General features: G+C 42.1%; 1 protein-coding gene and 1 long non-coding RNA gene across 3 annotated transcripts; both read left to right on the top strand.

Annotated features, from left to right (window-relative positions):
• Positions 1-1592: 1592 nt before the first annotated feature.
• On the top strand, positions 1593-4912 carry LOC117804845 (zinc finger BED domain-containing protein 1-like). Its single transcript, XM_034673263.1, has 7 exons — positions 1593-2343; positions 2465-2691; positions 3035-3128; positions 3241-3380; positions 3462-3932; positions 4032-4617; positions 4696-4912. Exons 2-7 carry the CDS (start codon positions 2539-2541, stop codon positions 4884-4886), a joined length of 1635 nt encoding a protein of 544 aa, XP_034529154.1. The 5' UTR covers positions 1593-2343; positions 2465-2538; the 3' UTR covers positions 4887-4912.
• A 119-nt stretch (positions 4913-5031) lies between these two features.
• Positions 5032-5745, top strand: LOC117804851. Of its 2 annotated transcripts, XR_004629267.1 has the most exons (4): positions 5032-5108; positions 5180-5244; positions 5368-5646; positions 5727-5745. It is a non-coding gene; the product is annotated as an uncharacterized LOC117804851 (long non-coding RNA). The 2 variants fall into 2 exon arrangements; XR_004629266.1 differs by lacking the exon at positions 5727-5745 and having other exon boundaries at positions 5368-5647.
• The last annotated feature ends 11675 nt before the right edge of the window (positions 5746-17420 follow it).

Raw genomic sequence — 17420 nt, 5'->3', positions numbered from 1 at the left:
TGCACATGTGCGGAGCGGGAGCGGAGGAGTCTGTGTGTGTGTGTGTGGGAGGGCCGTACGGAAAAGAGAGAGGAAAAAAGGACAGTTGCTTTTTTTTTCAATTAACTTCTTTATTGAGGAGTTTGTGTATTTTCCACCCCCCTGGCACCAGTTGGTGTTAGGGCTGGTTATTTGTTTTGTTTCATAGAAACACAATGGAAGGGAGGAGGACGGGAGACAGCCATGGGGAGCGCCCTGGAAATGCTGACGTGGCCGGCGGTTTCCAAAAAGTTTTGACCGGCTCACGACTATGGGGGTCCTAGGGGCAATCCAGAAGGACTGTGGAGTGGTGGTCGGTTGTCACCAGAGAGGGCCGGGGAGGCTAGAGATCACGATGGGGAGGGAGGAGGGGAAAAATCGTCCCCTGGACGGAATTAAACTGGGGGACACTATGTTTGCGGCAAGAGAAATTAACAATGATGAGCTGGTAGTGTCATTTTTGAGTCTGCCTGTCTATGTCTCGGATCAGGAAATTTTTGACAGGTTGGCAGAGTGGGGGGTGAGGCCGGTGTCGAGGGTGAGGAGGAGAATGTGGCCGGGAACGGAGGTGGCGGATGGGACGCGCTTCCTGAAAGTTAAGTTTAATGAGGAGGTGAAGTCTCTCCCTTACTCGACAAGATTCTCGACCCTGGAGGGCATGGAGCACTTTAGGGTCATTCATGACAGGCAGGTCAGGGTCTGTCGGCTCTGCATCAGGCCGGGACACATCCGCAGAGACTGCCCGGACTTTCTTTGCTTCCGCTGCGGAGGGCAGGGACATTACGCACGGGAGTGCGTTCAGGAGGAGAGGAGGGAGCGCAGAGAGGAAGGCGCAGCAACTGATGGAGACGGAGACGGAGAGGTGCAGAGTGATGGTGGTGACCAGCCCGGAGCGGAGGAGACCGGAGAGGCGGGAGGCGTGGAGCCGATGGAGGATGACGGGGACGGGAGCGTGGAGGGAGGTGGAGGTGAAGCAGAGCGAGGAGAAAAAGCGCACGAGGAGCGCAGCAGCGCGGCGGAGACGGAGCAGCGGGGCGCCGGAGAGGAGGAGGGAGGACAGGGAGAAGGACAGAGACTGGGACACAGAAAGACTGACACAAGGGGTACAGGTAAGACAGGGGAGGAGAAGGGGCCACTCGGGGAGTCTGTATTGTGTGATACCTCTGACAGCGAGGGGGGAGATATCAATGATGTCATCAAGAATAGAAAGAGACACATTGGGATTGGGAGTGTGTGAGGGAGGTTGAAAGAGTATGGATGGGACAAGTGTTTGTGAATAATGGTGGGATGAGAGCAAGAGGGGTGGCTACTTTAGTGAGGAGTGGAGTGATTGAGAGAGTGAAGACGTGTGTGGATGATGGTGATGGGAGAATGATTGGGATTAGTTTTGAGTACATGGGGAGAGAATACAGACTACCTTATTCAGGTCAACATGTTACTGCAGATTTGAAGACTGCAATGTAACCATTAACGTAGAGGTCAGGGATGAAAAAAGTCTTACGGCAGGTGTGACTTTCACAGGAGAGGTGTGGCATAGCAGAGACGAAATAAAAAGACGGCCAGTAAGAGCACATGCTTGAAAATCTTCAGCAGAACAGCTTGAATCCAAATGACCAAGGACCCTGTATTTGGAGTCCTTGCAAAAAATTCCAGACGAAGTGATGGAATCTGGTTGCAGAGACAATGCACCTTCAAAAGAAGTTTTGAAAAACATTGCTTGGGCCAAAAGGACAATTACACGACCACATTCAAATGAATTAACAAGCCTTCAAGAGATGCTGAAGGAGCAAACTGGAAAAGATGATGAGGTTCTACAAAAGGTGTTGATGGAGTCAAAAGGGATAATGCTGTGGTCCAAAAAACACTGTCTGTGTTTTTAGACAGATCCAAGGGGAACATTGTTTATTTGGATGCCACAGGCAGTTTAGTTCAGTGAGAAAGTGCAAGCAGCAAGTCATACTGTGTGTATGGGCTGGTTGTCAGAAATTCAATAAAAGGAGCCTCAGCACTTGCTGTTGCAACATATATCCCACTTGATCACACCACAGCATCTATAACTCACTTCCTTCAAGCATTTCAAACAGACCTCATCAGAATGTATGGGAGCCGGGCCAACAGAAGGCCTGTGATGATCATATGTGATGGCTCCATCGTGCTAATGCGGTCCATTTCAATAACCTTCTGCAGAGCAAGTCTTGAAGATCTCTTGCAGAAGTATTTATGTCTTATCACAGGACAGCATCCCAACTCCAAATTTGACCTCCCGATTCTGCACAGATGTCTCAGTCACGTTATGAAGAACGCAAAGGATCTGTGCAAAGAGCAGTATGTTTTATTTTTTAAAGTATGATTGTTTTTTTTATATGTCTTTCAGAAATTCAACTTATAATCAAAATGAAAAAAGAACAACAACTAAAATAACTGTTTGTGATTGCTTTCTTTCCAGAATACCAAAACACTACAAGCTGGGGATGCATACATTTGGACTCCTTGCGTGTTGCTCCAGTCTAAAAGAGATGGATGATGTCCTTTAAAAGTGCATTTGTAGTTTTTTGTGGTCCTTGCAGTGAGGAAAATGTTAAGAAGCACTACAAAAATCTACAAATGCTTTTCAAACAGAAGGGGGCCTTTGATGTTGTAAATGACAAAAACATAATTGCTGAAGACTACAAGGTAATTCAGAGAGTGAAATCATGCAATTTATATAAATATGTATTAGTAAATATAGTCAAATCAATATAAGTACATGTTGAATACTAACTTAACCCATAAATCTGTAACTATTACCGTTTGATAATATCAATAACTTACAATGCTTGTCTTAGGCAGGCAGATAAGCTCAATTGTTAAAACAAGCTTCTTTAAGCTAAGACTACTAGCTGACTTTGATTTGATTACTCCTAATAAGGTAAGCTAAATTTAACATTATTTCAGGTGTATTAGGTTTGCTTTTAAGAACTGTATTTTTCACTGTTTCTTATTTAATTCAAAGGTGAGGTGTTTATTGGGTTCCAAGGAGTTGGGGTACAATAACAACACCTCATCCATGCTAAGGCATTACCGTGCCTTGCATGAGAATAAGGAGGAAACTAGAGCTTTACCCAGCCAAGGTAAGTCATTACAATATTACAAACGCACTATCACAGTTTTTCCATGTTGACTTTTGTTTATTGTGCAAAAAAAGACAGGTAACAGACACTGTATTTATTCTCTTTTAACCAGCCACCAGAAAACCAGAGCTGGATGAAGCCCTCGTCTCCATGATAGTGAAGGACACACAGCCCTTCAGTGTTGTGGATGACGTTGGATTTCGGACATTTGTGTCCAAACTGGATCCCAATTATATTCTCCCTACAAGGCAGGTATGTATGGGTGCATGCATGAAACAAATGAGTACTTTATTGTATGTCTCACAATTCAGCACTGTATATGTTTTCTTTTAGGCTCTGAAGGCCATGGTGGAGGCCAAGTATGAGACAGCTAAGGAGAAGGCTAAGGCTAAAGTGGAAAAGGCGGCTGCTGTTAGCCTTACATCAGACATGTGGACATCCATCCACATGGATGCCTACCTGGCTGTGACATGTCATTTTGTGGGAGAGAACACCAGGCTGGATTCAGTGCTGTTGGGAGTGCAGGCATTCCCCCAATCGCACACTGCTGAAAATATAGCTTGTGTGAAAGCCTCCATGATGGAGGAATGGGGAATTTCTAATAAGGTGACATGTATGGTCACTGACGGTGCTCCCAATATGGTTGCGTGTGTGAAAGAGCTGAAGCTTCTGCACCATATTTGCATAGCACACACACTGAATCTGGTGGTGAAGAAGGCGCTTGACCAGCACCCTGTGGTCTCTGGCATCCGGGCCAAAGCAAGGAAGCTGGTTGGCTACTTTAGAAGCAGCACCACTGCTAAGGTATGCTCCTCCCCTTTATTCCAATTTATAATAACGCTAATAGTGTGTCTGTGTTCCTACTGCAGTGATTTCATGGCCTTCTCATCTGTATCTTTAAAGGAGAAGCTTACACAAGTGCAGTTCCATCTGGGGATGGAACAAAAGAAGCTGATGCAAGAAGTGGAGACCAGGTGGAACAGCACTTCTTTGATGCTGCAACGTTTGGTGGAGCTGAGGGAGCCAGTAGGAGCAGTGTTAGCTGGGCTACAACATGACCTGGCCTTTTTCACATCAGATGAATTTAACATTGTTACAGGGTGTCTGGCTTTGCTGTCTCCCTTTTATGATGCCACTGTAGAGTTGTCAGCAGAAGAAAATGTGTCTGCCTCCAAAATCGTACCCCTCATGAAAATGTTGGAGCAAATGCTTCAGGAGGAGGTGATAAAGCCAGCACCTGCAGTGGTAGTCCAGATGGGAGAGCAGCTCATCGGGCTACTCCGGGAGAGGCTTTACACTTTGCAGTCGATGAGCATCATGTCCCTTGCAACACTCCTGGACCCCCGATTTAAGGTCATAGGATTCTTCAGTCAGACAAAAGCTGCTGAAGCAATAAAACGTCTAACCTCTGAGTGTGCCATCATTAGACGCTCGGTGCACAGCAGAGAGGAAACCCCCCAGGCTTCTACCTCTCATGATGTCACTGGAGGTAATCTATTATTTGACATTTTGAGATCAATTATTCATATTAGAACACTTACTAACATGATCTGTGGTTTCCTCTTAGGTAGCAAACTGTGGCATCGTTTGGACGCCAGTGTCATGGAGGCAAGAAGTTCTCAAAATGTCACAGCAGATGCCACTGTGGAGGTTCAACGCTACCTTGCAGAGCCCAATATAAGCAGGCTGGAAAACCCTCTTGAATACTGGGAGAGGCAAAAAATGTTGTACCCAAATTTATATAGTCTTGCTCATTAATTTTTGTGCACACCAGCATCATCCGTACCCTGTGAAAGGATACCCCCCAAGACACAAGTGCCTTTATAACATGTAATATTCCTAGACCTATATATCTTTTTTAAAGCCTATTCATACAAATACTTATTTCCCTTTCATGTCTTTTTTTTTTTTCTCCCAACATATTCTGATGGTGCGATCTGCCTGGTGGAGCCCCCTCACGCCACAACAGACCTTGTAACTGTAAGTAGGCAATACTCTAAAGATTTTGTCAAATGGTGGTTTAAGTATACTGAGACATATCACTCATCTAGGATGAAGAGTAGAGGAGACTTTGTCTGCTGCCTTCACAGAGGGGGAACCAGAAAGGCCTGTAGAGGTAACATTTGATATGTTATTGCTAGTTCTCTTCCCATTCACATTTCTTAACATTCTGGTGGAAAATAGAGTGTGACATTTAGCCTACACTGAAGTATTAACACATTGTCATCCTTTTTAACAGGGCATGGCTGGGCAGCAGCAGGAGGGTCCCTCAACTTCAACTGCACAGATTGACACAGTGAGATGGATGTTCAGTAAACACCAGAGGTTCATTCTGTGGAATTCATGTGCAACTGTATAATTTAATGTCCTCCTTATGTATTCCCAGTTACCAGTGAAAGACGTCTATAAAATATTTCTGCTGAAAAAAATTGAAAAAACCGACAAAGAAATGCAGTTCTTGGACCGCCAGATGAGAAGGGCAGATCTCGAAATTGAATTACTAGAGCACAAGTTAGAGGTGGGTGCATGGTCACAGGTGAATTATGTTAATTATGTTAACTACAGGAACATTAACTAAACTATCTCTTGTATTTGTAGGAAATAAAGAAGACCAAATTAAATTTGTATTATGTTTTTATTTGACTGCTGCTGTGTTGGTGGTGGTTCTGGTGATGATATTGTCTTAATCTCTGAAGTGGATGCAGGATATGGTGTCTCTGACTGCTCTGCCGTCCTGCATAGCTGGCAGGTGGATGGGGTGGTCATCATCAGCTCCTATTTGTAGGGCAGGGTGTTGCTCTCCTCGAAGAGTGGCAATATTATGAAGAACAACACATGCCACAATAATATCACAGGCCCTCTCAGGGGTCACCCTGAGGTGACGTAGGCACTGGAAACGGGCTTTCAACAGGCCTATGGTCATCTCCACCCGGGCTCTCGTCCTGCAGTGAGCCCGGTTGAAGTTCTGTTGGGGGCCTGGTTCAGGGTCAGGGTAAGGGGTCAGCAGCCTTGGTTGGCATGGGTAACCCCTGTCACCCAGCAGAAGGCCATCAAACTCTCCTGTAATGTATAGTGGATACATTAGAGTATATTACAAGAGGGAGACAAGTGAATTATATTATGCTAATCTTTAGGCTGCTTACCACGTTGCAGTCTGTTGCTCAGGTTAGACTCACGATACATCCTTGAGTCGTGAACAGACCCAGGCCACTTGGCCTCCACATTGGAAATGATGTAGGCTGCATCACATATGATCTTGACAGTGCAGAGAATGACAGATGTTGAACTATGATGCAGTCTTTAACATTTTGAAACAGTAGTCAATCTACATTTACCTGCACATTTATGCTGTGAATGGACTTCCTGTTAACATAATCCGCCTCATGATGTGAGGGAGCCGTGATGGGGATTTGTGTGCCATCTATGCAGCCAATCACACTGGGAAATCCTAAAATAAATTAAAATGACTAATCCCAGTCTGAGGTTGCAGCACAATGTCATTAACAGAATATAATTTAAAATCAATTTAATAGATCTCTACACCATTCACCTGCAATCCTGTGGAACTCCTCCTTGATGACTCTGACCGGTTTATGTCCAAGGAAAACGATGAAGGTGTTCAGTAGCCGTTTCAGGGCGAGGCACACTTTTCTGACCGCCCTACATACAGTGGCCTTACGTAAGTGCCCTGCATCTCCAACATTATACAAAAAACTCCCATTTGCAAAAAAACGCAGAGCAACACACAATATCTGCTGGGATGTAAGAGCACGACTACGGTGGGTAATGTTGCAAATGTACGGACGGATTAGGTTGTGTGTGTAGATGACCGACTGTGAAGTGAAACGGTATCATCTCCCGACGAATATTTAATTCTCTGCGCAATAATGCTGCACCTTCATCCACGGGATCATTAACAAAAGGACATGCCATTTTAGTGAAAAAAGTTGGCATCTAATATAGGCCTACTGATTGATTTTTGAATTCTTTTTTTAGATAACAGACGGCAGAAATACGCTACGCCAACACTCGCCTGCCGACTGAATGAATGAGGAAATCAAATACCGTGTGTGGCTGAAAGGGGGCGGAGACTGAGAGAAACTTGAGGTTCATTGAGAAAAAGCTGGTCCCGACCAGATTAGGTTCATAGTCTGTTACTACGGTAACTGACCGAGAGTTTGAGTTACCTCCCTCTGTGAAACAGGCTAGAGTTACCCCTCTTTCTCTGGTTTGAGTTACCTCCCTTTGTGAAACGGAAAACACAGTTTCCCTCATTTCAGGGTTAACAAACTCAGAGTATTCACTAAACCTGCTTTGTGAAACGGACCCCTGGTCTCACACTCACACTCACACTCACACTCACACTCACACTCACACAGCCTCTCACTACCTCTGAAGGTGAGCTAATGAGTCAGCACAGTGCACAGGAGCCCAGGGTTAATATAAGCTTCTCACACCTGGTTCCAATCAGAACCAATCACACACACACACACACACACACACACACACACACACACACACACACACACACACACACACACACACACACACCTGAGGATTATCTTCTCACTGAACTCAGAGACTTTCTACAGTGAGAGCCCCTCACTGCTATTCTAGCTCTTCAAAATCCCCCTCTTAAACCTTTGTGTAGGTCTCCACTGAGTGCTCTGTAGAACCTCTCATCACTGGTTGGTCTCAGACTTCTTCTCTGAGTTTATCAGAGTCCTACAGATCCCCCCTTATCATATCACTCAGGGGGGTAAATCCCATAAGGTGTCGCTTTATGCCGATGACCTATTGCTATATATATCTAGTCCAGCAGGATCCATACCAAAATTATTAGATATTCTGGATAACTTTGGCCATTTGTTAGGCTATAAATTAAACTATTCCAAGAGCAATCCAATTAATGACACTGACAACAACTATTCTAGCTTTCCATTTAAACTGAAAGAAAATGAGTTTACATACTTAGGGATAAAAGTCTCTCACACGATAAGGGGTTTATACAACAGTCATTTTAAGACATTACTAGATAGGACGACTCAAGATTTCAAAAAGTGGTCTGCACTGCCAATTTCTTTGGTAGGACGAATCAACATTATAAAGATGACAGTTTTACCCCGATTTCTCTATCTTTTTCAGATGATTCCAGTATTCATACCAAATTCAACATTTCAACAGCTAGATAGGCTAATCGCGTCGTTCATCTGGAATAATTAAAACCCCAGAATGAAAAAAATATATTTAGAGATGCCTAGGGAGGCGGAGGGGTCGGACTTCCTGGTTTTGGTTTCTATTACTGGGCTGCAAACATTTAAAAAATGTTACATTGGATGTATACATATGAAAATGAACAGAGCATAGAATGGGCACATATGGAATTACTATGCAACCTGCTGCCTATGCTCACCTCCCCGCTACCGTATAGAATCAGAATCAGAATCAGAATCAGAATCAGCTTTATTCGCCAAGTATGCTTGAACACACAAGGAATTTGACTTTGGTAAACTGTGCTCTCTTTGTACAAGGCATAAGAATAGGAATAAGAATAAGAACTACAATAAAAAATAAAATAAAAAATATAATAACAATAACCTTAGCTATAAATACAAAGAAACAACAAATAGCTTGACTAATATGTACAGGCTAAAATAATATGATAAAGTGCAGTGGTGAGTTGCAGAGGTAGTTTTACATTATAAAATAGAAGTTAAATAATACAAAAAATAGAAATATGGAATTCTGCTTGAGAATTGTTGCATTGTATATCTACATGTATATTTACAGAGAGTATTTATCCAACAGGTATGACACTGTTATGGTTTAGTGTTCATCAGAGTGACAGCCTGGGGGAAGAAACTGTTCTTATGGCGGGTTGTTTTGGCGCACAGTGATCTGTAGCGCCTGCCGGAGGGGAGGAGTTTAAAGAATTTGTGTCCAGGGTGTGAGGGGTCAGCGGTAATGCTCCCTGCCCGTTTCCTGGCCCGGGACCGGTACAAGTCCTGGATGGGGGGCAGGTCGACACCGACTTGTGATAGTCACAAGATAGAAATAATGAATCCAGTGGTTAAAGAGTCACTTAAAATACGGCTTCAGTTCAGGAGGCATTTTGGTTTAAAAACAGACCAGTAGGTTTTTCCGGTAGCAAATAATCCTTTTTTCTCTTCGCCTGTGTTGATAATGCTTTTCAACATTGGCATAGTAATGGTTTGTTGTTTTTCTGTGACTTGTTCACAGATGACACATTCTCCATTGAGACACTCATGAAGGGCCACAATTTAGGTAGCTCTCACTTCTTCAGATATCTTCAAATACGCAGCTTAACTAAGTGTTCCCCTCATTTCCCCACCTGCCACCCAAAAGCCAACTAGACAGCATCCTAGAGCTAGACCCTGTCGAGAAGAAACGTGTCTCTGCAACCTATACTTTGATAAAGGGTTTAACCCAGATAACATGGGAAAAAACTAAAGCTGCACGGGAGAGTGATTTGGGTGTGGTGCTTTCAGAAGAGGCGTGGCGAGACAGCCTTACTCATGTACACACTTCTTCGCTGTGTGTGTGACACGGGTTAATACAGTTCAAAGTACTTCATCGTCTCCACTTTTCCAGGGACAAACTTGCAAGAATTTTCCCCACCACAATTTCTGCCTGCCCGAGGTGCGGTAATAGCCCAGCCTCAGTAGGACACATGTTTTGGGCATGTCCTTCTTTAAATAGTTATTGGGACAGTATTTTCAAAGTATTCTCCCATATGTGAAAAAAGACCAAAGCTCCTGACTTCCACACGGCCATTTTTGGTATAGCACCGCCAAATAGCAAGCTTACAAATTTACAAGCGAATGCTTTTGCATTTGCTTTGCTACTTTCTCACAGACTAATCCTTTTTAACTGGAAGTCAAGTGAATCCCCATCATTCTCACAGTGGTTGAAGGAGGTGCTCTCCTTTTTGCCTCTGGAAAGGCTCAGATACAAGTTAAGTAAAAGACGCAGGGACTTTGCTGCAACCTGGAGTCCCTTTACAGACTACATCGAAGGTTCCCCCCTTACATTAAGTGCTCTGCTCATCTAGCAGTATGTTGTCCTTTTGTTATCTCTCTATTTCCATAGATCTGTGTGTACAGTCCTATCACATTTAAAAGGAGACACAGAAAAGTAGTAGGAAGACCCTGTCTAGTTTTGTGACTTTTTTGTTTGTTGTTGCTATTTTTCATTTATTTTTCTTTTCTTCTCTTTTTCTTTCTTTTTGAGCCTCAGGGAGGGGGGTGGGGGGGTTGATACGTGTATTTGTATTGTTTTTTTGTCTTTGTATTGTTGTAACTTGACCGCCCGTGATGTGTAGATGCAGAAGGAATCTTCGTGACACTGGCTTGCTTGCATAGTAATACGTTTATTACAAGAAAACAATACCAGTATCGAACAAGCACCCGGAATGCTTGGGAGAACAGCTCTGCAAATCTGCTGACTCCCAGAATGCTGTTGACCAGCACCTTTTATAGGTCTTTGAGCCAATGACATAGCCTACTGCAAAGCCCAAACTTGTCCATGCATGTCACTAAATTGGAAGGGGGTCTCAACCAAAATTCCTTGAATGTCTGGGACAACATAGGTTTCTCTTTGACTTGTTTTACGTCAGTTACTTATTAACTATCAGATACTTCAGTATTGTATTGTGGTTGTATGTATGTCATGTCTGTTTAAAATATGAAAAGCAGAAAATAAAGTATGAAAAAAAAAGAAGAAAAAGAGCGAGGTTCAGACACCTTGTGGAGTTTTTAGAGACTCATTCCAACATTTTATGAACAAATTTACGATGCTTAAGGAAAGGTCACATGAGTAAAGACTGCAAAAGAAGGTTGGATTGTCACATTTGAAACATAACACAAACAGAAGCATCCTACACTGCTGCACATTGAAGGGTGGAATATTAAACGGACAACTCAGCAAACTCAGAACCTCACAGAGCCAAAACAAACATCCATCAACAGTGCACTAATATCAGCTGATCAAGGAACAGGGGCCAGCAAGGATTGTGCTCTGGCTATTGTTCCTGTTCAAGTCAAGGTTGCCAAATATAGTAAATCTGTATTAACATATGCCTTCCTGGACCCGGGAAGTTCAGCCACATTTTGCACTGAGAATCTCATGAATCAGCTGAACTCCAAAGGACGCAGAACTGATATTCTCCTCAAAACTATGGGACAAGAAGGACCTGTTACAAGTTATGAACTTACTGGACTTGAAGTAGGACATTTAGATGACACTGAATTTGTTGACTTAACTGAAGTGTACACTCAATCCAAGATTCCTGTTTAAAAGAAAATCCAATCACCCAAGCTGACCTGGAAAGAGGTCCAGGTCATACCACTTGCATTGGTAATTAAAAAAGGTGTGTTATTAGAAACTCTGCAATCTCCCTTTGTAAGAACATGATGAGCCATGGAGAGTGTCAGAGGAGTGAAAGAGAGAGAGGATCAGCTCTCTGCTTAGCTGCTAGGTCACTGTGAGATACAGACAAAAACGAGTCAGGAACAAGAACTGAATCCGACCCACTCGCCTCTTCCTCCTACTCTGGCTCACCCTTTGCTCGGCTCATAGCCCGTGTCACAGCACAATCTGGGTACACTTCTGGGAAACACAAAGCATTCTCATCCGGATTACCAGTCATAGTGGGCGTAGACGACACAATAGGAGGCGGTGGACCTTCTGCCCACACACGGCTGCAATTGGCAGTGCAGGACGCACCCCCATGGCGACTTCACCCTGCACCAACCCACAGTTAATGACAACAGTATGCAGCAGTACAGGCACAACCTTTAACCCCATACCCCGCATCAAGATTACATCACCTGTGTCAGAGACATTTGAAAAAGGCAAAACAGAGCTCAGAATGTATGAATCATTTGCTGCAGTGTCTCTCAAAATTTTCACCCACACACTAATACTACCTCCTGGAAGAGACACACTGCCGTCCGACACGAAGGCGGAGAAACCAGGATCCTCCAACCAGCATGGCTCTCCAAGCTCGACCTGCTAATGGGAAAAAACTGAAACAGGTTCCACAGCAACGGCACAGACCGCTGAATTATCTGGACCACCGCTATTTCCCCTCTTAGCGTTAGCTTTTGGGCATTCTGCTTTCCAGTGCCCTCTACCTTTACAAAAATGACACATTGTTGACGAGTCGGACTGTGGCTGCCCTCGGTTTGCTCGTTCAGGTTTGCCAAAACATGAATTATTATCTTCCTTCCATCTACTTGGCACATAATACCTACCCCCATGCACCTGGCCCCGGAAGTCTCTGTCCCCCCTGTGCGTCAGCACATAATTATCAGCCAGTGCAGTGCCCTCCGCAGCAGTACTCACCTTATGTTCGCTGATGTACACAGCAATGTGGCTGGGTAGAGAATTTTAAAACTGCTCCAACACAAGCAAATCACACAAGGCATCATAAGTGTCAACATGCAAAGCCGTACACCACCGGTTAAACAAAGTGCCCAGGTCCCTGGCAAACTCCAAATGACTCTGCTCGCCAGACCTTTCCCAAGACCTGAACCTCTGGCAATAAGTCTCAGGGACCAACTCATACACCTTCAAAACAGCCAAATTCACCGCTGAGTAGACCTTACTCTCTGCGACGCTCAGAATCAGAATCAGAATCAGCTTTATTGACCAGGTATGCTTGAACACACAAGGAATTTGTCTTGGTAAACTGTGCTCTCTTTGTACAAGGCATAAGAATAAGGCATACAAATAAAAATATAAATATAATAATAATAACAATAACATCAGCTATAAATACAAAATAACAACAAATAGGCATGACTAATATTTACAGACTATAAAATAATATGATAAGTAGTGAGTAGTGCAGAGGTAGTTTTACATTAAAAACGTATATGTAGATGATAGTTAAATAATAAAATAAATACAAATATGTGAATTCTGCTTGGAGAATTGTTACATTGTATATCTACATTTTTATTTACAGAGAGTATTTAGTGTTCATCTGAGTGACAGCCTGGGGGAAGAAACTGTTCTTATGGTGGGTTGTTTTGGCGCACAGTGATCTGTAGCGCCTGCTGGAGGGGAGGAGTTTGAAGAATTTGTGTCCAGGGTGTGAGGGGTCAGCCCGAGGGGTCAGCCCGATGTTTCCTGCCCGTTTCCTGGCCCGGGACCGGTACAAGTCCTGGATGGGGGGCAGGTCGACAGAGCAGAGTACACCTCCTGTGCCTTACCTGTTAAAACACTGCAATAACAAGGTCTGATCAGCCTCAGCCCAGCCTCTGCTCTCAGCTGCACACTCAAACAGTACAAAAAATGTATCTGGGTCTCCATCATTTAATTGTGGAATCAACCGCAGACTACTGCAAATATCAAATGAAGAAGCCCTATCAGAAACGTCAGAGGCTCGGCCGCCACCTGCAGCAGGTAAACTTAACCTACGCTCCTCCTTTTTATTTCTACCTCTGTCCTCAGCCTCTCCACTGCCAACTTCTCCCTCTCTGTCTGCAGGAGCAACAGTTATCATCTCTGCTCAAAGCTCACTTACATACACTGATATTATTACAGATACATACACTGATATTATTACAGATACATACACTGATATTATTACAGATACATACACTGATATTATTACTGATACATACACTGATATTATTACTGATACATTCACTGATATTATTACAGTTACATACACTGATATTATTACAGATACATTCACTGATATTATTACTGATACATACACTGATATTATTACAGATACATTCACTGATATTATTACAGATACATTCACTGATATTATTACTGATATTATTAAAGCTACATTCACTGATATTATTACTGATATTATTACAGATACATTCACTGATATTATTACAGATACATACACTGATATTATTACAGATACATTCACTGATATTATTACTGATATTATTACTGATACATACACTGATATTATTACAGATACATACACTGATATTATTACAGATACATACACTGATATTATTACTGATACATTCACTGATATTATTACAGATATTATTAAAGCTACATTCACTAATATTATTACTGATACATACACTGATATTATTACAGATACATACACTGATATTATTACTGATACATACACTGATATTATTACAGATACATACACTGATATTATTACAGATACATACACTGATATTATTACAGATACATACACTGATATTATTACTGATACATACACTGATATTATTACAGATACATTCACTGATATTATTACAGATACATACACTGATATTATTAATGATATTATTAAAGGTACATTCACTGAAATTATTACAGATACATTCACTGATATTATTACTGATACATTCACTGATATTATTACAGATACATAAACTGATGTTATAACAGATACATACACTGATATTATTACTGATATTATTAAAGCTACATTCACTGATATTATTACAGATACATAAACTGATGTTATAACAGATACATACAATGATATTATTACTGATATTATTACAGATACATTCACTGATGTTATAACAGATACATACAATGATATTACTGATATTATTAAAGCTACATTCACTGATATTATTACAGATACATACACTGATGTTATAACAGATACATACAATGATATTATTACAGATACATACACTGATATTATTAAAGCTACATTCACTGATATTATTACAGATACATACACTGATATTATTACTGATATTATTAAAGCTACATTAACTGAAATAATTACAGATACAATATTATTACTGATGTTATGACAGATACATATACTGATGTTATTACGAATACGTACACTGATATTATAACATATACATACACTGATATTGTTACTTATATTTATACAGATAAATAAAATGAAATTATAAAAGATATATATACTGATATTATTACAGATACATACACTGATATTATTACTGATATTACAGATACAATGATATTATTACTGATATTACAGATACATACACTGATATTATTACAGATACATACACTGATTTTATTACTGATACATTCACTGATATTACAGATACATACACTGGTATTCTTACTGATACATTCACTGATATTATTACAGATACACTGATATTATTACAGATACATACACTGATATTATTACTGATATTATTACACATACATACACTGATATTATTACGGATACATACACTGATATTATGACATGAATACACTGATATTATTAGATACATACAAGGGGTGACCTGGAATAGTCGGTGATTCGACTATTCCATTCGGATGACTCTGATTCAACTATGAACCTTATAGTCGAATGTTGTTGTTTAACCAAGATCGTACGATTCTGACTACAGGGGGGGTGCCCAAGGCTGCTAAGTATTAATTGTTACATAGAATGTCTTTGTTTTTGTTATATATAGCCTATTGTGAAACAAAATCAGCCTAATTTTTGTTGTAAAAAATTGAAAAGACGTGTGCATTTAAACAATAGGCCTCTTTCTTACTGCGCATTAATAAATCACTGACTGCAGTTGCACAATCCAAATGAGCGGAGGTGAGCGCGAAAGGAGTCAGCATCTACCGGTGTATTAGCTCATGATGGCTACTAAATAAACATCCAAAGTGTGGGAGTATTTTGAAAAGGATAGAGATGACCCCAAGAAAGTAAAGTGCAAGTTATGTCAGCAACTTCTTTCATATCACTCGACAACAACCAACATGACGCATCATTTAAAACGGGTAAGGCGAATTTAGTTAAAAAACAAACAAACAAACATCAGTTCTGCCACTCTTTTGTCAATGCGGGCATTAAATAAAACATTATTAACATTATGTATCATTTTCTGACAGTTACACCCGCAGACTTATGATGACAGCTCAGCCAGCACGTCTGCAGCATCAGCGGCCCCGAGATTAACGCAAAAAAAAAACTTGATTTGAGACCACCACTTTCACAGAAGAGAAAAACGGAAATTACTGAAAAAATTGAGAGTTTGTGGCGCTTGATATGAGACCCGTGCGCATTGTTGAGGGCGAGGGATTTAAAGAACTTTTGCGCACACTTGAGCCGAGCTACACCGTCCCTACAAGAGCAACAGTGATGGATGTCGTGCACACAAAATATGTATCAACAAGGTCAGAGATATACAAGGCAATACAGAACTGTGAAGCAGTCAGCTTCACAACAGATATCTGGACCTCGCTTCAGATGGAGGCTTATCTCACAGTCACATCACATTTCATCACTGAAGACTGGCGACTGGAGAGTTTCGTTTTAGAAACCAAAAAAATGGATGACAGTCACACAGCCGATCATATTGCACAAGAACTGACGGAGATCATTTCCGAGTGGGACATCCAAAGTACCAAATAGTTGCTGTGGTCCATGACAATGCAGCAAACATGGTTGCTTGCACCAATCAGCTGAGCCAGCAGCCCGCATGGGGAAATATTAAAGGAGTGCGCTGCGCGGGCCACACTCTACAACTGTGCATTAACAGTGCGCTGAAACAGGACCCCATTTGCCGCACTGTTGCTGCTGCAAGGCGAGTTGTTTCCCATTTCAAAAAAAGCGCAAAGGCCACCACAGCACTCCAAGATAAACAGGAAGAACAGAATGTCCCTCAGCATAAATTAGTGCAGGATGTTGTAACTAGGTGGAATTCTGCCTATTTGATGCTTGATCGCCTGATTGAGCAAAAGGGGCCGTTTCAGCCGTGCTGATGGATACAAGTGTGAGCGAACGGTCCGATCGTGACCTGGAGCTCTCCACATCACAGTGGCGCACAGCAGAGGACATAGTTGCTGTTCTTAAGCCAATGATCACTCTAACGAAGCTGTTGTCACAAGACACTAACGCATCCCTGTCTGCTACTGTCCCCATGCTCATGAACATTAAAAAAAGGCATTTGGTGGTGCGTGATGATGACAGCAAAATCACAAAAAACATCAAAACTACACTGTCGGAGGAGATGGACAGGCGATGGGAGCTGAAAAAACCAGGCTTGGAAAGGGAGCGTCTATATCAGTGCTGCTGTACTAGACCCACGCTTTAAGAAGCTCTCCTTTCTCTCTGATGCGCAAAGAGATGAGGCGTATACAGCGGTGGCAGAACTAGCCGAGAGTCTCACTGACAGGTCATCCCTGTCCCAGGAGGAACAGGCGGAGGATGAAAAGAGTGAGATGAAGGCTTATATGAAAGACTTCACTAAATGCAGCGGAGGTCCGCTGGAATGGTGGCAGAAAAACGAGGAGAGGTATCCTAAGTTGACAAGAGCTGCTAGGAGATTTCACAGCATC

The sequence above is a fragment of the Notolabrus celidotus genome, chromosome 21 (assembly GCF_009762535.1).
Source record: "Notolabrus celidotus isolate fNotCel1 chromosome 21, fNotCel1.pri, whole genome shotgun sequence".
Classification (NCBI taxonomy): domain Eukaryota; kingdom Metazoa; phylum Chordata; class Actinopteri; order Labriformes; family Labridae; genus Notolabrus; species Notolabrus celidotus.
Note: the sequence above shows the minus strand (reverse complement) of the source record. Positions and strands in the feature narration are given on the sequence as shown.

Bases quoted from the DNA above. Each gene is read 5' to 3' on its own strand.
- LOC117804845 (XM_034673263.1), top strand. From the start codon at position 2,539: ATGATGTCCTTTAAAAGTGCATTTGTAGTTTTTTGTGGTCCTTGCAGT. The intron at 3,381-3,461 runs GTATGTATGGGT...GTTTTCTTTTAG, and splicing joins ATATTCTCCCTACAAGGCAG to GCTCTGAAGGCCATGGTGGA. The intron at 3,933-4,031 runs GTATGCTCCTCC...GTATCTTTAAAG, and splicing joins GAAGCAGCACCACTGCTAAG to GAGAAGCTTACACAAGTGCA.